This window comes from Pezoporus occidentalis, unplaced genomic scaffold (genome assembly GCF_034315485.1).
Source record: "Pezoporus occidentalis ecotype Australia unplaced genomic scaffold, CSIRO_AGI_Poc_V1 ctg392, whole genome shotgun sequence".
Classification (NCBI taxonomy): domain Eukaryota; kingdom Metazoa; phylum Chordata; class Aves; order Psittaciformes; family Psittacidae; genus Pezoporus; species Pezoporus occidentalis.
In genome coordinates, this window is record NW_026915716.1 from 78,530 (window position 1) to 99,031 (window position 20,502).

At 60.5% G+C, this 20,502-nt stretch overlaps 2 protein-coding genes across 18 annotated transcripts in view; both read left to right on the forward strand.

Moving 5' to 3' along the window:
* R3HDM2 (R3H domain containing 2) overlaps window positions 1-8,208 on the forward strand; it is a 39,448-nt gene extending 31,240 nt beyond the window's left edge. For 6 of the 16 annotated variants that reach the window (XM_062632634.1, XM_062632632.1, XM_062632633.1 and 3 more), the window contains 11 exons: window positions 767-984; window positions 1,958-2,047; window positions 2,635-2,877; window positions 3,370-3,496; window positions 3,854-4,089; window positions 4,472-4,626; window positions 4,808-4,908; window positions 5,630-5,799; window positions 5,976-6,299; window positions 6,729-6,813; window positions 7,576-8,208. In XM_062632634.1, coding sequence (XP_062488618.1) covers window positions 767-984; window positions 1,958-2,047; window positions 2,635-2,877; window positions 3,370-3,496; window positions 3,854-4,089; window positions 4,472-4,626; window positions 4,808-4,908; window positions 5,630-5,799; window positions 5,976-6,299; window positions 6,729-6,813; window positions 7,576-7,919 — 2,093 coding nt within the window. In that variant the 3' untranslated portion in view covers window positions 7,920-8,208. The remainder of the gene's footprint in view (window positions 1-766; window positions 985-1,957; window positions 2,048-2,634; window positions 2,878-3,369; window positions 3,497-3,853; window positions 4,090-4,471; window positions 4,627-4,807; window positions 4,909-5,629; window positions 5,800-5,975; window positions 6,300-6,728; window positions 6,814-7,575) is intronic. The other 10 variants (XM_062632635.1, XM_062632641.1, XM_062632627.1 and 7 more) reach the window with 6 other exon arrangements.
* A 612-nt stretch (window positions 8,209-8,820) lies between these two features.
* Window positions 8,821-12,399, forward strand: STAC3 (SH3 and cysteine rich domain 3). Of its 2 annotated transcripts, none has more exons than XM_062632643.1 (12): window positions 8,821-9,181; window positions 9,836-9,902; window positions 10,280-10,535; window positions 10,644-10,741; window positions 10,862-10,931; window positions 11,005-11,099; window positions 11,172-11,238; window positions 11,444-11,493; window positions 11,601-11,704; window positions 11,813-11,864; window positions 12,030-12,167; window positions 12,254-12,397. In XM_062632643.1, the coding sequence occupies exons 2-12, from the start codon at window positions 9,837-9,839 to the stop codon at window positions 12,350-12,352; spliced, it is 1,095 nt and encodes a 364-aa protein (XP_062488627.1). In that variant the 5' UTR covers window positions 8,821-9,181; window position 9,836; the 3' UTR covers window positions 12,353-12,397. The 2 variants fall into 2 exon arrangements, with proteins under 2 accessions (XP_062488627.1, XP_062488628.1); XM_062632644.1 differs by having other exon boundaries at window positions 8,852-9,181; window positions 10,277-10,535; window positions 12,254-12,399.
* The last annotated feature ends 8,103 nt before the right edge of the window (window positions 12,400-20,502 follow it).

Consider the following 20,502-nt stretch of genomic DNA (forward strand, 5'->3'; position numbering starts at 1 on the left):
TGCGCTCCTTCCAAACCGTTTTTCCTCCCATGGGAAGGAATTGCTTCCAGCCTTCCATCTCCTAGGCTTGTACTCAAAGATGTGTGTGTGCTGGATCTGTGAGGCCATAAAATAGGATTCTCTGTTCAGGGCAAGCACTTGAACAGGTCATGACCATGTAGTTAGTGGCTGAGCCACAGAACTGAGCTGTGACTGGGAGCAGCTCAGCTTCTCCCCACAGACTGGTTTAGGGTACTGAGCTGACAGGCGTGTACCTGATAGCATCCCATGCTGTCATCTCTGCTGAGGTGGAGGGCCCTGCATCAGGCAGGGGCTGCTGTTAACATCAGGTTCCTCTGCCCAGTGGAAGGCCTGAGGCATATAGCACCTACCTGAGACCTATGGGTGGGGACTGCTGTGTCCCAGTGTGGAACGTGGGTGCTACGCTGGGGTCAGGGAGGAGAGCACGCTCTTGGGAATAGCAGCTATGCAAGTCATGGCTGTAGTGTGGAACAGTGATTGCCTCCTGGTCACATTCCCTGTGTGGAGCAGGGGGAGGAGCTGTGAGCAGCTGTGGACCTGTACAGACACGGTGAGAGAGGTGCCATAACCCGGAGTGCTGAGAGTGTCAGCACCTTGAGGCAAACTGGCTTAGCCTGCAGCCTGCTCACCCTGTCCCCTGGGGCAGCTACCATGTGGACAGCAGAGACTCTAATCTGGCTGCGGTGCAGGAGGTAGTGACAGGATCTACCCCCCCATCAACAAACCCATGTGTTTTCTCTCTCAGGTACCAACCCTGCCATGCCTTTCTCTGTTCAAGGTCTGGTACTAGGTGCCCCTGAAGCATGCAGCCAATCCCCCTCTTCACAGCCCAGCCGTGGCCTCCTGCCCTGCACAGCCCAACAGCCTCAACCACAGCCACCCCAGCAGCCACCACCACAGCCCCAGGGACTTCCACCTGCAGCCCAGCAGCAGCCAGCCATGAGCAACCACATGATATCCCAGGTGAGTTGCTGCACAGCATCCAGGGACTCCATAAGCTCCTTGGGCACCCAGCAGGGAGGTAGAAACGGAGCCAGGGTGCTCTGGATTCACACTTGCCCAGTGGGGTTTGGGTATCTTCACCCTTGCTGCCTGTTGGGGGGTGACGGTTCCTCCATGCTATGGGGCCTTGCTGTGGCTGTGGATGATGCTATGTGACAGCTTGCCAGCCTCTTCACTATCTGCTCAGGCCAGCAGCTCTCCTGGCAAGGGATCTATAGCCTTTTGCTGAGTGCTGGGGTCATGTTCTGGAACCTGTTGCCATCCTGGTGAGGGATTGTCACAAACAGTAGCTGGGTTTGAGCTTCCCCAGTGGTCACCTCCTGTCCTGGGAAGAGGCAGACCTGAGCTGTACCTGGGTCTGGTATTCTGCAGACCCTCCCTGGGTTAAACCCAAGTGACATTCCACAACCTGCAGGGCTAATCCTGAGTCTGGAGCCCTTGTTCCTGCATACTTTGTTTTGTTCCTGAGGCTCATCTGAGGTTTGAACACCCAGCAAGCTTCTGGAGCTCACACAGGGTCACTGCATCTTGCTGAGGTTTTCCTTTGTATCTTGTACTGTTTGGCTGTCCTGATAGCGCAGGACCAAACTTGGCTGTGTTTGAGTGTTGGTGAAAGATGTGAAAACACACTGTCCCCCTGGTGCACCTGCAGCTTCAGTGCTCAAAGCATAGGATGTGGTGCTTGAGTTAGGTGTCAGCATCAAGAGGCATCAGCCTTCGCAGCTCCACAAAGCAAGGGGTGGGGATGTGTGTCCTCCCAGAGAGGTGACTGCTCCCCTGCTCTGCTCTCCTTGCTTTCCAACCCTCTGCAATGCCCCCCTCTGTGTTTGCAGTTGCCTCACTTGACTAACCTTGTTGTTCCTTCTTTCTCTCCTTCCTTCTGTCCTTCCTTCCCCCCCTTTTCCCACTCTCCTCCCTTCTCTGCTGGTCATAGCCGGTCCCAGCGCTGCAGCCTGTTCAGTATTCTCCAAGCTCCTGCCCCCAAGTCCTCTTGCCAGTCTCTCCACCCCAGCAGTACAACTTGGTACAAACCCCATTTCCTCTTCTGCACTCTCTGTTGTGCCCGTGTGCTGTGTTGTGTGAGCTTTTGCTAACCAGGTGCATTGCGGACACTGCACCCAGTGGGTTTGGGATTCACGGAGGCTTTGTGCTGCCATAGGGTCAAGGCAGTGGGATGCCTGAGACTGTGAGACCCACCAGGGCCAGGCATTGATGAGCATGGAAAGAGCCTGGGCAAGACCAAGTGCCAAAGCTCCACCAGAAGTGATGCTTGTGCCCAGCACTGGGGTCCAAGGACCGTGGCTGCCCTGTGGTCTCAGTCAGACTGTGTTACCTCTTTTGGGAATGGCACACCCTGGGCTGGGGCCACCCCTGCATGTGTGGGGCCCTGCTTGTCACTAGTGCCTGCTGAGCATGCAGCCCTGCAAGCAGCATGCATGCCTCTAACCCCCCGCCCCATGCTGCAGAGTGCTCTTGGTGTGTGGCTCATTTCTGGGGACCTTTCTTGGGTGAGCTCCTCCCCACAGAGTAGGGAGAAGGGGTCTGCAGAGCTGTGTCCTCCATGTCCTACGTGCTGTCCTCCTCCATCCTTCCCACTTCTCCCCGATGCAGGCCGATGAACTCAGCAACCCCTTTGGGCAGATCAGCCTCAGCCGACAGGGCTCTACGGAAGCACCGGATCCTTCCTCGGCGATGTTCCAGTCATCCCTCATCTCCCAGCATCCTCAGCAGACAGGATTCATCATGGCAACCCCTGGGCAGTCCATTCCCACCTCCAACTACTCTGCCTCAGGGCACACGGCCCCCACCCAGCAGGTGCTGCAGCCCCAGGGCTACATTCAGCCTCCCCAGCAAGTAAGAGCACCCACAAGCCCAAAGGGGATATGCACCTCTATGAGGCGAGGGGGCTGCAGGGAAGCAGCTCCTTGAGAGTGGGTCTCTGCTTCCTCTGCTGCTTATTTGTGATGGGTCAGCACACAGCAGGGTGATCTCTGCCTCTTTGCCCCTCTGGGGCACTTACCTGGGGACCCCACTTGACCATAGGTTCATAGGTTCGGTGACCAACTCAGGGCTGACACCTCTAAGCTCTCTTTGGGGTCCTGCATGGCTTTATAACCTCTAAGGTTGCTGCCTCTGGGTGTGATGAAAGTGCTCTTGCACTGCTGGGCTGGGAAAGGCTTGGATGTGGAGGCTGGGAGGAGCGGGAAGGGGCTGATTGCCTGAGGAGCTATCTCTTGGTTGGTTTCATCCAGCAGAAGGTGGGAGAGCAGACTGGTCCTGGGGACCCAGCCTTCTCGGTCCCATCCCTCTTGTGTTCTCAGCACCATGTTTTCTTGGTTCTCATAGATTCAGGTTTCTTACTACCCTCCCGGGCAGTACCCAAACTCCAGCCAGCAATACCGATCTCTCAGTCACCCAGTGGCCTACAGCTCCCAGCGCACTCAGCAGCTCCCTCAGCAGTCCCAGCAGCCTGGTAAGCCGGGGGGAAATGGGGGCCAAGGGGCATGGGTTCCTTACCTGTAACTCTTGTTGGCTCTTCAGGATCTCCCATGCACTGCCTAGGGCCAGGCTGTGCAAAGGGCAGCTGCAAAGGCCCCTTCTGGTCCTTTCCCTCCCTCTTAGTGTGTAGCATGCACTGAGGTGTCCCAGGGTGGATTTAAAGCCAGGAGCTTCCTTAAGGTCTTCTCACGCCTGCCATAAGGGAAGCCCTTTTCCCACTTTTTTAGCAAGAGATGGGGCAAAGCAGGATTTGAGCACCTCAGCTGCCAAGTCTCAAGCTGTTTCCTGTGGCCAGCTGGGAAGCTCTTCCATTTAAACCCTGTTCTGATAGGTTTACAGCCAATGATGTCCAACCAGCAGCAAACATACCACGGTGTGATGGGAGTGCAGCAGGCACAGCCCCCTGGGCTCCTCAACAGCCAGAGGAACAGCATGGGTGGCCAGATGCAGAATATGATGGGAGTGCAGCAGGCGCAGCCCCCTGGCCTCCTCAGCAGCCAGAGGAGCAATATGGGGAGCCAGATGCAAGGTCTGATGGTCCAGTACACTCCACTGCCTTCGTACCAGGTAGGCTGCAGTTGCTCTCCAATGAGGGGCTCTTGGGAAGGGGGCTGTGGGGGAAGCACTCTCTTCCTGTGCCTGCATGGTGGAGCCAAAGGTGGAGACTTCCCTTGAGAAGATGCTTGTCTGTGTCTGCATCTATGTGGGACATGCCTTGAGGATGTCCCACGTGCCTTGAGGACTGAGTCCCAGTCAGTCCCTTTGCTGTTGTGCTTGCAGAAGAACTGGGAGGTGCTCCCTTTGCCTGGGCAAGCTTGCTGTGGGCTGCAGTAGCCACCCATCCAGCATCTCTTCTACCTTGTATGGTGTCTCTTTGGGGCCAGTTCTCCCTGCTTCTGCTCCATGTTACCTGTCATTAAATAGTGCTGCTTCTTTCCTCCCTGCACAGGTTCCCATGGCCAATGAGTCCCAGAGTGTGGTCCAGCAGCCCTTCCAGCAGCCAGTGCTTGTACCAGCCAGCCAGTCTGTGCAGGGGGGCATTCAGACTGGGGGGGTGCCCATCTACTACAGCGTCATCCCAACTGCCCAGCAGAATGGCACCAGGTAAAGCTTCTGTATCTCTGACCTGCCCTGGGGAGAAAGGGGTCCTGCTGCCCCAGGGAAGGGCACAGCATCCTGCTCCTGCAGCTCAGGGAGGTGCCTGGGTACCACAGATGCTGGTCACCTCTTGAGCTTGCCCAGTCCCAGCTCCCAGCACCTCACCAGAGCACTCTCTGCTTCACAGCCCTTCGGTGGGGTTCCTGCAGCCTCCTGGCTCTGAACAGTATCAGATGCCACAGTCCCCATCACCCTGCAGCCCACCACAGATGCAGCAGCAGTATTCAGGTAAGAGTGGTCACTGTCAGCATTGGCACTGATTCTGCACAAAGTGGATCAGGTTTTGTAGGGGCTGCAGTGAGCAGAGCTGTCCTGTAGGGCCAGGCCAAGGGGAATGGCTTGAACCTGCCAGAGGGGAGACTGAGCTGAGCTCTTAGGCAGAAGCTCTTCCCTGTGAGGGTGCTGAGGCGCTGGCACAGGGTGCCCAGAGAAGCTGTGGCTGCTCCATCCCTGGCAGTGTTCAAGGCCAGGTTGGACACAGGGGCTTGGAGCACCCTGCTCTAGTGGGAGGTGTCCCTGCCTGTGGCAGGGGGTTGGAGCTGGAGGAGCTTTAAGTCCCTTCCAACCCAAACCAGTCTGGGGTTCGGTGAAGTCTGACAGCTTCTGTGCAGTGGGTTTCCTTAGTCTTACCCATCCCACAGCCCACTGGGAATTTCCAGGTCATGGCACAGCAGCTGATGCTGGCCTGGCATCTCCTTGCCGTGTGGGCAGGGTAGGAGCAGGCAAAGGGAGCTGCTATGGGCTGTGGACCCCATCTGCTGGCAGCGTGGCTCAGTGTCACCAGGACAGCGCATGGGACCAGGGAGCAGTGGATGAGAGGAATTGGGGTTCCAGCATTACATCCCAGGCTGGCTGGGGCCTGGTGGGTTGGTGCAAGACTTGTTCTGCAGTGAGCAGGAGCTGCAGTGCACAGAGCCTGGGCAGTAGCGGTGCTGTCATCTCTCCTCAGGGGTGTCTCCATCAGGCCCTGGCGTGGTTGTGATGCAGCTGAATGTTCCCAATGGCCCCCAGGCCCCCCAGAATCCCCCTGTGGTGCAGTGGAGCCATTGTAAGTACTACAGCCTGGACCAGCGGGGGCAGAAGCCAGGAGACCTGTACAACCCAGACACCAGTGCTCAGGTATTGAGAGGACTGGGAGGAAGGCAGCTCCTGTTGCGGGAGCGGCCTGGCGGGACAGAGGACCCCAGCACCCGTGCCGTCTGGATGGGCTGGGAGATGGGGGTGGGATCACCCCATGGTGATGAGGCAGGAGAGGGACCCGTCGCAGGCGCTCTCTAACGCTCTCTCTCCCCCAGGCCAGCACCCAACTGAACAGCCCCATCACGTCCCCAACCCAATCCCCGACACCATCGCCCGTCACCAACCTCAACAGTGTCTGCACGGGGCTGAGCCCCCTCCCTGTCCTCACACAGTTCCCCCGGCCCATGGGCCCGACACAAGGTAAGGGGACAGCACAGAGCTGGGGCTTCCCTGGGGTTCCTTTGGACCCCCCCCCAGATGTTTGCTTCCCTTTTGCAGGTGATGGGCGCTACTCATTGCTGGGCCAGCCGCTGCAGTATAACCTGTCTATCTGTCCCCCGCCGCTGCTCCACAACCAGCCCAACTACAATGCACACCAGGTAAAACCAGGCCAAAGCTGCACCCAGCCACCCTTTCATGGACCTGGGAGCAGAACAAGACCACCCCTTTCCCTGCCCTGTGCCTGGGCACCCCTCGGTTAGGTATTGCCTATGCCACGCCATCCATCCAATAGAGCTGCCATTGTCCATGGATTTCCCTAGAGCCCGGTGCTGCTCCCAGCTTTACCCAGAAGCAGTGTCAGCCCCAGGTCCTTTCAGTGTCCTGGGAGCGTGGCTGTGCCTTGATCTCCTCTCACCCGAGCATGGTGTCACCTCAAAGGTGCCGAGGGTGCAAGCTTCATCCTGGTGTCTTCATCCCCCTTCGCAGTGATGGCCTGGTCGAGTTTGGCCTCCCCAGGATGCTCTGTGGGGGCACTGTAAGGCCACAGTGTCTCCTCGGGTGACACTCTGCTGGCTTTATTCTTTAAGGGGCAGACTGGAATGAAACATGGCAACCGGAGCAAGAGACAAGCCCTCAAGTCAGCATCCACTGACCTTGGGACAAGCGATGTAGGCAAGTGACCCTCCTCAAGCAGTTCACCCTGTACCCACTGAGCAGTCCCCACTGCACGGCATAGCTACCATTGGCAGAGACTCCAGCTGCCACCTCTGCCCCCAGCTGGCACGGGGAGGGCGGGGGATGCAGTCTTCACTGGTTCTATGGGGTCTTCAGGCTTGTCCCCTGTGTCACCTCCACGTCCCCACCACCACCAGCAGCAGCTGGTTGCAGGGAGCCCTTTAAGAGCTGTCCCTCTCCCTGCGGCTGGCATGTTCGTTACATGCCACGTTAATATTAGCAAAGAATCCATTCAGCCAGCCCTCTGCTAAGCCCAAAAGGCAAGGCTGGAGCCAAGAGGCAGCAGAAGTGTTTGGGTACCGCAGGGTGGAGGCAAAGAGGTGGGCATGGCACAAGGGGATCTGGCTGGGGGCTGAGCACCAGGAGCAGTGTCACGCTCAGGATTCACACCACTCCTCCATGGGTGTCTTTCTCCCTTCCAGGGATAGAGGGCAGGAGAGGTGGATTGGCTCCCAATCCCGGTACCCAGGCGTTAGGGTGGGAAGCTGGAGCAGAGCACCCTGACTGGGAAGCCATGCCCAGGCAGAGGAAGCAAGGAGGGCTGGAGCAAATGGGAAACAGCAGCCTCCTCTTGAAGCATGCAGGGACTGGGATGTGAGCATCCAAAGGGTCAGGAAGGTGGGGGCAGCTTAGTTGCAGTAGCAGTGACTTGGGTGGGGAGCCCCCCCCCAAACCCCACATGCTGTCTCCCCACTGCAGTGCTGGGCCGAGTGCTGGAGGTGACGGACCTGCCCGAGGGCATCACTCGGACGGAGGCTGACAAGCTCTTCACTCAGCTCGCCATGGCCGGGGCCAAAATCCAGTGGCTCAAAGAGACTCAGGGGCGCCGCGGGGATGGAGGTGGCGGGGACGGCACCGGCACTCCAGAGAACGGCAGGCACAGTGACCTCGCTGCCTTATACACCATCGTGGCCGTGTTCCCCAGCCCGCTGGCTGCCCAAAACGCCTCCCTCCGCCTCAACAACTCCCTCAGCCGCTTCAAGCTGCGTGTGGCCAAAAAGAACTACGACTTGCGGGTGCTGGAGCGTGCCAGCTCACAGTAGGGCTCACGCACAGGCACGCAGAGCACACTGGACTTGCAGGCACTCCCCTCTTGCCTTCTCTTTTTCCTTCCTGCCCGCCCTTCCCCTTGCCCTCCTTCATGGATATATTTATATGGACAGAATTAAGAGACGAGAAATTGATTTTTTTTTTAATTATTATTATTAATTATTATTATTATTATTATTTTTTGGAGTGCTGCCCCTGCCCGCCCACCTTCCCCTGTGTATGTTGTTTTGTTAAGCACTGTGTTGAACCGCACATACAGGTGTTGAATTGGTATGTTCACTGCACATTTTATTTAATCTGATTATTATTTGGGGGGGTGGGGGGGGAGGGATGGATATTTTTTTTTGTTTTATTTTATTTGGGGGGGGGGGGGTGTTTTTAAATAAAAAAACAAACAAAAGGAAAACTTGTCCATCACTTTAACGCTGCTTTCCCATTCTCTGCCAGTACCAGTGCTAGGGGCTGCCTCTTTGGGAGGCAGGAGGATGCTGCACCCAGCACTTTGACCAGGGGCTGGTCCTCCCTGTAAGATGCTCACAGCCCTGTGCAGTGCAGGAAGGGGGGCACAGGGCATGCCCTGCCAGGAAGCAACATCTTCCTCCTGATGACAGGGAAGCAGCCCCGGAGCTTGTAGGCGCAGGCATCGCTGCCTCCTCCTGCCCTGCAGGTGCCATCACCCTCACCGCAGCACTGCGTGCAGCAAGGGAGCCTCCTGCAGCACCCCGGGGGCTTCCAGCAGAAGCGGGCATGGATGGAGAGGTAAGAGCTGCCTGGCCAGGGGCGATGGGTCCAGCCCCACGCTTGGTGCTAAGGCACAACGTGGCAGGGACACAGGTCGGGGGGCAGAGACCCCCTGCTGCCGCTCTTCCCCTTTTCCCCTCCCGGCTGCAGGGGCCTCCAGCACCAGCACAAACAGGAGCTGAAGGCTGGAGCCCTCGGCGTGCCCCGGCGCTGCTGCCAGTGGGGGGGTGGCCTCTGGCCCGCCCAGCAACCCACAAACGCAAATAGCCGGTGCCTCCCCTGGCCCCGCTCCCCTCCGCCTCCCGCATGGGCTCCAATTTCCCGGCGTCAGCCTCCGGCCGCGCTCAGCTGTCGGCTCCCCTCTGCCCTGTCACTCCTGCACCGCACAGCACCGGGGCGGCTGCCCCCTCCCTGCACCGCCACCGAGGCCTGGGGGCTCCGTGCCTGCCGAGGCCCCACCATCGCCCGCCCATCGAGGGGCTCTTCATCGCAGGGCGAGAGCTCCAAGCACAGTGTAAGTGGGATTGATTCCCTCTGCAGTGACCCCTTGTCGTGACCACCCCCCCTGCTTTTGCCCCCCTCCTTATTGATGCCAGACCCCAGGGCTCTGCGTCTGCAGCACCCCCTTGCCCCATGGCTCCTTGGTCCCCATTGCTCTTTCCCTGATGGTTGGTTTCCATGGGGGCATGGGGGGGCCTTGTGTTGGGTATCACCAAAAATAGTGATGGCTGGGTAGAGGGACCATGGGGATGGTTGAGTCAAAAGCAAGACTGGGCATGTTTGGGGGATGCAGGAGCAAATCCTGCCCTCGTGGTGGCACAGGGAGAAGAAAGCAGGGCTGTGCGGTGATGCCAAGCAGCACCACAGGCGTGTGCTGGTCCTGGGGGGGGCAGAGTAGCACTGTTTGCAGTGTAATCATGAGGTGGAGATGTCTGGACACGGGCAGGTAGGCCAGGGTCTGGCTCGCAGCACTTGGCACTGCATCCATAGAGCAAGCAGCAGCCCAGTCTCCAGCCTGCGCAGGATGGGCCCTTGCTGGGGGTGATGGTGCTTGGGGCAGAGGGAGGCAGCGGCTCTGAAGATGCTCCTCACCCAGCGAGGTCTGGGCTGCTCCTGCCCTTCAATGGGAACAGCCCCAGCTAATGTGACGTCTCCTTTTCCCCCATAGCATGACAGAGAAGGAAGTGCCAGAGCCACCAGCTTCACCTGCTTCAGGTGGGAAACCCAAAAGCCGGGTAAGTGGGTACCCACAGGGCAGCTTGGGTGGGTGGGGAAGGCACCTTCCGAGCATCAGCTGTGCCTTGGCCCCAGGAGGCTTTGTGGGAGCAGGGGTGCCCAGTGGGCTCCTGATCCAGCAGGAGACTGGGGGTCGTTTCCCAGCTTGGCTCTTCCCATACCCACATCACGCTCAGGAGCCACGGTTTCTCCTTTAGCGGGAGAAGGGTCCCCGTCCTCACAGTTTCTGCCTCAGGATGCCTGGGGTCTCTTCTCACTGGGGATGAAGGAGTCTCTAGGTCAGAGCGAAGGGGCTGGGAGCCAGGCACTGGGTCCTCTGCCTGCCGGCCTCACCCCACACGCCTGCCCTGTGCATCCATCCTCTCCTGCCCAGCAGCTACAGAAACTGAAGCAGCTTTTCCAGCAAAAACCCAAGGAGGAGGCCCCACCAGAGCCGCAGCCCAATGGGGAGCTGGTCAGCCCCTCAGGGGGACCCATCTTCTACATCTATGAGGATGAGGAAGAGGAGGAAGAAGAGGAGCCCGAGCCGCCCCCCGAGCCCCCGCAACTCGTCAATGACAAACCCCACAAGTTCAAAGATCATTACTTCAAAAAGCCCAAGTTCTGTGATGTTTGTGCCCGCATGATTGTCCGTGAGTGCTGAGGGGTGCTGGGGGCCAAGGCTGGCGAGGGCTCCAGCCCAGCCGTCCCTGCAGCTGCAGTGTCACATTGCCTCTCCTTTCCACCCCTTACACTGTCAGTCAACAACAAGTTTGGCCTGAGGTGCAAGAACTGCAAAACCAACATCCACCACCACTGCCAGACCTACGTGGAGATGCAGCGCTGCTTCGGCAAGATCGTGAGTGCTCTCCCTCGCAGTGCCATGCTCTGGGGGTGCTCCCCTCTGTGCCCCCGTGCTCTCTATCCCCTCGGCTGGTGTGTGGGCAGGGATCGATGCTCTAACTCTTCCCCCTCGCAGCCGCCGGGCTTCCGCCGGGCGTACAGCTCACCCCTCTACAGTGACCAGCTCTGCATCAAGGACCAGCTCTGTAAGTTGGGTGCTGGGTGCCCCCATCTCCCCGTGCACCCGAACCCCTCTCACCGTCCCTTGTGCCACCGCAGCAGCCGACAGGAGCGACCCCGTCTTCGAGACCCTGCGGACGGGCGTCATCATGGCCAACAAGGAGCGCAAGAAAGGGCAGGATGACAAGAAAAACGTGAGTGAGCACCCCATGGGCACCCCCCCTCCCTGCCCGCCCCACGCCCCCTGACGGCTCTCTGCCTTGCAGCCTTTGGCTGCTATGATGGATGAGGAACCAGAGGCCACGAAGCCACAAGGAGGCAAAACGGAGGGCGGTGAGTGCTGTGGCATCGGGGGGCTGAGCCATGAGCACCGCGCAGGGAGGGACCCTCATGGGGAGGCTCACTTGGGGTGGGTTTTGCCCCATAGGAAGTGGGGGTCTTCAGGGGCTTCCCCTTGTTGACCTGGAGATCCCTGGGAGGGTCCCAGGCTGGGAGGCAGCACGAGGAGAGATGTAAGCCCTCATCCTCCCATTTCCAGGCACCTCTGAAGGGAACAAGAAGACTGAGAAGAGCCCAACAGACGACAAGGTACCCGTCACCCTCACGCTATGGAGCAGCACGGGGAGAGGCTGCACGGAGCTCCCTGGGGCTTTCAGCAACTCTGGGGCACCGACCCCCTTTTCCTGCTCCCATAGAGCAAGAAGCTACAGCCAGGGACACGCGGTGGCTTCCCCCAGTCTCACTATTTCGTGGCAATTTATCGCTTCAAAGCCCTGGAGAAAGATGACCTGGATTTCCCGTAAGTAACCAGCCACATCGAGAGCACAGGGCTGAGGAGGGGAGCAACACGGGGCCAGGGAGGGGGTCCCAGCACCCCCTCATTCTGAACCCATCCTTCCCTTTGCAGGCCCGGGGAGAAGATCACAGTGGTCGATGACTCCAATGAGGAGTGGTGGAGGGTAAGGCTGGGGTGCTCCAGGCACAGAGGGGGAAAGATGCAGCGCTTACAGCACATCGCATGGCTGTGTCCTCACGCCACCCCGCACCGTGCAGGCTGGTTGTTGAGGGGGTCGCTCAGGGTGGCTCCGACCCACACCTCGCACCCAGCCACTGATTCCTTCCAGGGGAAGATTGGGGAGAAAGTTGGATATTTCCCCCCAAACTTCATCATCCGGGTGCGGGCGGGCGAGCGGGTGCACAAGGTGACGCGCTCCTTCGTGGGCAACAGGGAGATCGGGCAGATCACGCTCAAGAAGGATCAGGTGAGAGAGGAGCCCTTCGGTCCTTGCTGCTCCCACCCTAGGGGGGGGGCTCTATGGGGTGTCACCATCACCCCCTTTGCCTCCAGATCGTGGTGCAGAAGGGGGAGGAGGTAAACGGTTACGTCAAAGTCTACACCGGCCGCAAAGTGGGGCTCTTCCCCGTGGACTTCCTGCAGGAGATCTGAATGGGACAGCGCCCAGGCCCCCCCCCTCTCTGGCCAGAGGGACGGAGCTGCTGGAGCGGGATGGGAATGGGGACGGGAGGCAGCCCCATCGCTCCATGGGGACCATGGCAGGAGCGGGCTGCGGGGGTGGGAGGAGCTCTGGTCCATTGGAGACATTGGGTGCAAGGAGGGGGTCCCCCTTCCTGCGGCGTGGGTGCCGGGGGGGGGGGCTCTGGGCTGTGTACCCCGGTGTTGTCAATACACGTCTGCTCCTCCCCGCGCTCGCCCCGCTTTTCCGTTCCTGGGGGCCGCTCCCCTTGCGTCCCCCCGGGACCGCATCCCCCGTTCCCGAGCGCTGGCAGCGGGCCCGGTGGGGCCCGAATAGGGGCTGTGGGGCGACAGGTGCCGGGACCGAGACGAGTCCTTGGACCGCGCAGGGCGAGCACGGAGCCAGGAACAGCTGCCCCGGGGCGGGGGGGGCGGCGGCGGCGGCGGCCGTGACATCCCGGAGCCGTGACGCCGACGGTAACCACGGCGACAGGGGGGCCGGTACATCGCCCCTCCCGTCGCCATGGCGACAGGCAGCCCGTTATCCCCGACCGCTGCTGCAAGCCCTGGTCGCCGTGCGCCCGGTACCGGCACCGCGAGGGGGCACTGCTGCCGCGTGGGCTCCCGCGCCGTATGCAAATGAGGTGGCGGGAACACGCGGCGCCCCCTGGCGCCCCCCCTTTCATAGCAGGGAACCGGCCCCGTGCCCCCCGCCCGTGTCAACGCTGCCACTACAAGGGGGGGGGTTAAGGGCAGAGAGGGCCCCCCCCTCGTGCGGGCCCAACCTTGGGGTGTCCCTGCTGTCCATGGGGGGGGCCCCGCTCCGCACCGTGGGTCTGGAGCAGCTGCTGCCAGATGTGCAGGACCGGTGGCAATGGGAGGGCTAAAGGGAGGTGGGGGGGGCCAGCACCCAACGCCCAGCACTGCTCCCTCCCTCCCTCCCGGCCTCCTGTCAGGCAGCTCTTCAACGCGATTTTCCGCCTCATTTGCGGCTCCTCATACGGTTAATTTTATCAGGAGTCTCTATTTATTTATTTGCAGAGCCCTGCGGGGGGGGGGGGGGGGGTTGAAGCTGATTTGCTGCATGTGAGAAGAAGGGAGGGGAAAAGGGGGGGGACGACACGGACCGCCCAAGGAAGTCGGGGCGGGCTCGAGCTCATTGAACAGCCGAAGAGAACAACTTAATTACAGTCATCTGGTTAATTGGCCCCCACCCCGCGCCGGCCCTGCCCCAGGGCTCTCTCTGGGTGAAGGGGGGGGGGCTGCTTTGGGGTGGGGAGGGATGGTCTTCATTAGGTGCAGGATCTAATTGGGTTCATCAGTTAAGGGGTGATTCCCCCCTCCCAGCTCCATCCCAGATGCTTCTGGCAAGGGGGGGGGTACAAGCAGGAGTGAGTCCTTTGCATGGTGACGGGTCTGGAGGGACTTGGTCTCACTTGGTTGCTGGGGTCCACATCTGGCCGTGCTCCAGCTGTGTGCAGAGAGGGGCTGTGATTGCGGAGGCTCAGCAGCCCTCTGGCTGCAAAGGGTCTGGCACCCACCCCATGTAGCACCCGGGCAATGTCAGAGTGGAGGAGCCACCCCAACCTACCAGATTAATCACCTCAATTCCTCGCTGCGGCTCGTGAAAGGTCAGGAGACTTTGCAAGGCCCAGGAATTAATTGGAATAGCGCGGCTCTTGTGCTGGACCCATACATCATCCCGGGAGAGCAGCGCTAGCACGGAGGGGATGGGGGCAGCCACCTCCTGCACCCCCTTTTTGGGGTGCCTGTAAGGATGCTGAGCCCCAGGGGGTGCGGTGGGAGGTGGAAGTGTTGGGGTGCTGCTTCCACCCCCCCCGTCCCCAAGCTCACATCCCAGCCCTGGGGTGCTCCCATCTGCACGGCTCTGCCTAAATCACCTCCTCTGTCTTGGCAGATGCAGCGCTCCGAGATTGTTCTCCATCTCCAGGCAGGGAAATAAATGCATTAAAACCAAACTAACCCATCTCTCCGCTCCCCACCTGCCCCCCCAGCCGTAAATCAGCATAAATGCAATTTACATATTCATGGTATTTATCCAATAACTGTCCTGTCCCAGATTAAACGTGCCCTGGGGATCACCGGGGCTCCTTATCTGTGCCAGGGTGCTCCCGGGAATGAGCAGCTCTGCCGGGGGACTCAAGTGGGAAGCGGAGTTGGGGGGGGGGGGAATGTGCTCCTGCTCCTCCTCCTCTTGCTCCTCATCCTCCTCCATCTCTCCTGCTCCAGGTGGGTCCTGGGAGAGGAGCTTGGAGGGTGAAAACCGGGGGGTCCAGAGCTCAGTTCCACCCTGGATCAGCACCGTCACCGTCCCCTCGAAACCCTGCCCTTCCTTCCCTTCATCCCCAGCACCTCCCCACTCCGTGCCTTGAGTCCACCCCGTCCTCAAGCAGCAGCATGGCCAAGGTCTGGGGGGCAGGTGACCCCAGTCCTGAGGTGTGTGTGTGCGTCCCACCCCATTGTGCTATGCGTGGGGGGGGCGGGATGGAGCTCACCGCATCTCCCCCTTTGACAGGTCCTTGTCAGCAGTAATGACCAGCTCTGAGTCCAGCTGGGCCCCAGGGCTCAGTGCTGAGCTCGTTAGGGGGGATTTAATGAGGGCAGGAGGCAGGCAGCGCCTCTGGCTGTTTGTCACTGTCTCCGGCCTCACAGCCCGCCTGGTCCCACACAGCACCGAGTCCTCTGCAGCCCCCAAGCTCAGCCCCCTTCTTCCTTCTGCCCCTGGGCTCTTGTTCTCGTCCCCATGCTGTTGTGTGTGAGCTTCTGGGGCCAGCATCCTGCCCCACGGCTGGCCCCACGTCGAGGGAACGGCCCCGGGGCTGTTTATGTCTTTCCCCCATGCAGGGATCAGCATAAGGGCTCCCCCCGCCTCCTACCTGAGCCCCTCACTCACCCAGCCAAGCAAAGGCAGTGCCCCCCTCCTGCTCCCGGCTGCCCCGACCTCCCTGATGCCGCAGAGGGAGAACAGCGTTGTTCAGGGGTGCGGAGGAGTTTGGGGGCCCTGGGGCTGTGGGGTTTATCTGCGCCTTGGGGCTCCCGTTTGCAGCTTGCGTTGGCTTTGCTCTGAGTCCTCCTGGGCTCCAGACCAAGCTGCGTAAACAGGAGCCTGCGGGCAGTGCTAATGAGTTCAAAAGCTGGCAAAGGAGGAGGCTCAAACAAAGCTGAAAGAGCCGGGAGGGGGGCTCCTCATTCCCTGGATGGCGACATCCCCCTGCGCTCCCCAGCACCCGTGTTTGCCCCATCAGCTCCGCTCCTTGTGGTCCAGGAGCATCCCGCATCGGCCTTCATCAGGGCATCGATAACACGTAGGGATAGGAGCAGGATGGGCAGGTTTGGATGCCCTGGTGAGGGGCTGGGTTGGGGGGAGATGCTGTGCTGTGTCATTGCCGGCATTCCAGAGCAATCCCTGCTCTACCTGCCGCCCCCTCCCTCCTTCCTGACCTCCGGACTGCGGGGTCTGCCTTCCCAACTCGTTAAGTGCGGATGAAACACCCCAAAGGCTGGCTGGGGACCGAGGGCTGCGCGCGGCGCCTGTCCCCACAGCCCCTGCGATGTGAACTAAATCCATCCTAATTAGCACTGATTTGCATGGGGAAATGAAAATTAATCCAGCCTGGGTTCGCTGGAATTAGCGATTCAAGTTGGGCACAGCAGAAGGTGGCAGGCGGGAGGGCAGGGCTTAACACCCCACAGCCCCCCTCCTCTTCCTCTCAAGCCCTGTTTTGGGGTGAACCAAGGCATAGCGTCATATAGGGCTCAGCACCCAGGTTCTGCCCAAGAGCTCTTCCTGGATGTTGGTGCCCCACATTCCCAAACCCCCTCCAGTGTTCCCAGTTTGGGGATATGGAAAAACGCCCCTTTCAGACCCACTTGCCCCATCCCATAGGTTGGTTCTGGGTGGGAAGAGGGCGAAGGGGAGGGGTAGCTCCAGCACCTCCAGATGAGAGATGCTGTGAAGCCACCCAGGAACGGGGCAATATGCTATGTGCACACGCATGTGCTTGTGGTCATCCATGCACAGGGTATCTCCATGCATGTCGGTGCATGTGCAGTGTGTGGTCCCCATTGCACGAGCACCCGCGGGAGCGTGTTCCCACTCTGGCACTGGGGGAACACCCCAGGCTGTGCCCCTTTGCAGACCCCTGGCCCCTGCTGTCTCCCAGCACTGGGGCAGCCTGGCCTGGCCTGGCCCCATGGCTCATTGTTATGGGGTCCATGGCGATGCGGCGAAGCAGAATGATCCTCGCTCTATGAAAGATTAACGAGGAGAAAACAGCTTTGTCCACTGGGGCTCGGCTGCAGGAGGGGGTCTGGTCCCCGTCACTCCTTCACGGCTCCCCCTCCTTGCTGTGCCCCAGCCCCACAACCTGTCCCCGCATTCCATCCCCACCTCAGCATGCAATGACCCCCCCTGGGATCTCAGCCGGGCTCTGACAGCAGCTGCGTTTGCAAGTGAGCCGTGAGCTCGAGGGGTTGCCGGGGGGCCTGGGGATGGGGCTGCGCTCTCCCCCATCACCCCGATCTCTTCTCTGTCTGGAGGGGGGGTGTATCGCTTTCCTATAGAGCTGTTCTTGCCCCCCCCATTCGCAGGGCTGTAAACACTCAATTAAGCACGAGCGCATGGGCCTGCCTTCCCTGTCGCTGCTGGTAATGATGTAGGTTTTTCGGTGTCAGGCGCTGCGGGGAAGCGCGATTACAGCTAATTGGAGCAGCGCTCCCCAAACCCAGGCCCTTCTGCAGCTGCTGGAGCTGCCGCGTGACAGCAAGGCCCCCCCCCCCCCCAAATCTCTGCCTGCAGGACACTGGGGTCCTTCCCATCCTTTTGGGCTATGGGGCGAGGAACCGCAGTGAGGCTCCCTCCTGGTGATCCAATGTCACGGTTGGGCCCCCGAGCCCACCTTAGGCTGCAATGGGATGGAGTGAACCTGCTGTGATTTGGGGTCAGCCTGGCCCCCACAATAGGGGAAGCCTTTGGGGGGTGCTTTCTAGTCTATAGGCAAGGAGGGAGCTGCCCTGCAGTGTGGGTCTGGTGGGGGGTACCCACGAGTTCAGGGTTCGGGTGGGGAGGGTGAGGACTCGCTTGTCCCAGGGGAGATGCATCAGGAGTGCGGCATCTGCCATTGATTTCTTATTATGGAGTTCAGGAAGAAAAATGAGGCGCTGGGGCTGCGGAGCAGCGGCTGTGATTTGTTGCCTTCTCGCCGTGTCCTGGCGGGGATGGGAATTGATTTTGGAGTCTCTGGCATCACTCAGCAGGTCTGGGGGTGGGACACGGGGAGCCGGAGAAGGGGGGGGGGGGGGCGGCTGCTGGGGGCTTTGCAGGGCAGGGGACACAGGACCCTGACCCGCTCGGGGTGCTCAGGGTGCTCCTCGCTGTGGAGGTCCCGCTCCGGGTCTGGAGCCACCGTACCAGGGTCCGAGGGCCTCCAGGGAGGCTGGGTTGAGGCTCCCGGTGCGGGGCTCCCTGGAGCATCCAGAGCGGGACCACTCCCGAGGCCCTGTCCCGGTGCCCCGCACCGTGTCCGGTAGCGGCGGCGGTGCCGCCCGGTGCCGGTCCCGATCCGCGGCCACGAGAGGGCGCCAGAGCTCGGGCGGAGGCCCCGGTGCGGGCGGGCCCCACGCGGGACGGGGGGCCCCGGGGGCACGTTCACGGCGGGGGACAACGACGACGACGGAGCGAGAGCGTTGGTGCACGAGCACCACCAGCCGTGTGCACGCGTGTCCAAGCCATGTTCACGCATGTCCAAGCCATGTTCATGCATGTCCGAGCCATGTTCATGCATGTCCGAGCCATGTTCACGCGTGTCCGAGCCATGTTCACGCATGTCCGAGCCCTGTGCACGCGTGTCCAAGCCATGTTCACGCATGTCCAAGCCATGTTCACGCATGTCCGAGCCATGTTCACGCGTGTACGAGCCACGCTCATGCATGTCCGAGCCATGCAGCTTGCGTGCATCACCCCCATGGGCCCGCACATCAGACGTGTGCTTGCGTGGCTCCAGCTCGCACACGTCTGAAGCCGCGTTCATGCGTGCCTCGGCCACGTGTGTGCAACGCCAGGCGCGTAGCGTGTCGAGGCGTGTGCGTGTCTGAGCCGTGCTCCCCGCTCGGCGCAGCGCCGGCCCCACCAGTGTCTCTGTCACAATGAAGGAAGAGGCTATTACGTTTATTAAATTGTATCAAGGCAGCATTACAGCAATTGGCAGCTGGTGACCCCAGTTATTTATAAACCGGGCTCTGGAAATCACAGCTCCGGGCTCGGGCTTTTCTTCAGCGAATTATGGGAGGAAAAACTCAAATCAATACCGAGGGCAGGGCCCAAGCGGGTGCTTCATTGTGGGGTCGGGTCTAGGAAACACCTTCCTGCTGCCACTGAGCTGATGTGTGTGTGTGTGTGTGTGTCGCAGCCACCCCAAAACCTGCAGGCAGGGACCCCAGCCCACTGAGCCCATAGCGTGAGGGTTGAGGACACAATACCCCCTCCAGGATGCTGCCATGGGGAAAGGCAGTCCCCTCCTCATGCTGGGTGCTGCCTACCCCCAAGCTGATGGGCACAGGGATGGGGGTCACCTCGACCACCTTTTGGCAGCGTTACAGGGGGGTGTCAGAGTCTTGGGGTGCTCGGATGGTGTCACCCCCCCACCTGCAGCGTTTGTGGGTCCGCGTTGGGCTCTCCTGGTCCTCATCGCACAGCACCGCGTGATTAATGGCAGGAATTAGGGTGATAATAGCGCTTTAAATGAAGGTGCCACTTACAAATGAAGCGTGCACCCGTGATGGATGGTGCCAGGGCCAGCGCTTGGGTGCTGGCGCGCTCCGAGCCCGCTCACGGCCGGGGCAGGAGCGCTGTGATGTCCCCAGAGATCCATGACATCATGGGACGGGCACAGCACCACACACGAGCTCAGAGCAAGGGGCAAGCAGAGCCCAAATTTGGGCTGTGCGAGGCGTCACAACACGAGAGCGCCCGCCTGTGAGTGATGCCCTCCACTGGAGCTGCTCGGGCAGGGGGGGCCCGTCCCGCGGCGCGGCTCTGCAGGGCGATGGAATCCATCCCGTTCAGCCGGCATTTAATTATGGGCTGTTTGTTTATTGTTTGTTTGCTTTACTTGCCATGAATTTTTGATGCCGGTTTCCATCGCGCCCTGCCAAAAGCCGCCGCGATTTACGGCTCCGGCAGCACCAGCAGAGCCTGAGCGAGGGCATCCCATTAGCACTGAGGGGTGACCTCGTGTCGCCATCGGGGGGCTCATCCCAAAGCGGTGGGGCTGAGGGTGGGGGGTGTTGGGGGGGCTATGTGGGGATAGAGAGGCTGAGAGCCAAAGGAAATGCACGCTCAGGTGCAGGCGCGTTCAGCCCCAAGCTGCAGCATCTCCCATTAATGAAGCACTTCATCACCACGGCGTCGGGGGGGGGGGGGGGGATAAAGGGGGGGGCACCCAATTCGCGATGATGAATTCCCCGCGCTCGCTCGCAGCAGCCGTGATTCTCCTTCATCTTGAATAATATTTCTGGAGCCGTTGTAAAATCACTGCCATGCCCCCCCCATTTGTCTTTCCAGCTCCCCACAGCCCTTATACAAGGGGGGGGGGGGGGCACCAGCACACGTTGCATGTGCACACGTGTGCCAAGGTGTGTCCATGTGCATCCACTGCTGGGGTGTACACGTGTAGGTGTCCATCCGTGCACACGTATGTGCGTGAGCTGCCCGGATGCACACATACGTGTTGCTGCGTGGCTGCAGGCGTGCACACGCGTGTGTGCGTGTCTCTACAGGAAGGATCTTGGCTTGCTCTTGCCCAAAAGCGCTGACCCATCAGAACTGCAGGGTGCCAGGCAGGGGCAGCTGTGCATGAGGAGCAGCTCCTGCAGTCTGTTTGCTGCGGGGGGGGATGCAGGGGTGCAGAGCAGCACCCCCAGCACCCTGCAGGGCTGAGCCCTGAGCAGCGGGGCCAAGCGCTGTCATCACCACTGGAGAGGGAAGCACGGGATGAAGCTGGCTCTTAATTACACTCATTGATGAGCGTGGAGCCAGCTGGGCTCTGTGGGCAGGGAATCCCTCTTGCATCTCCACGGGAAGCCCGGGCCTATCCATGGGGAGC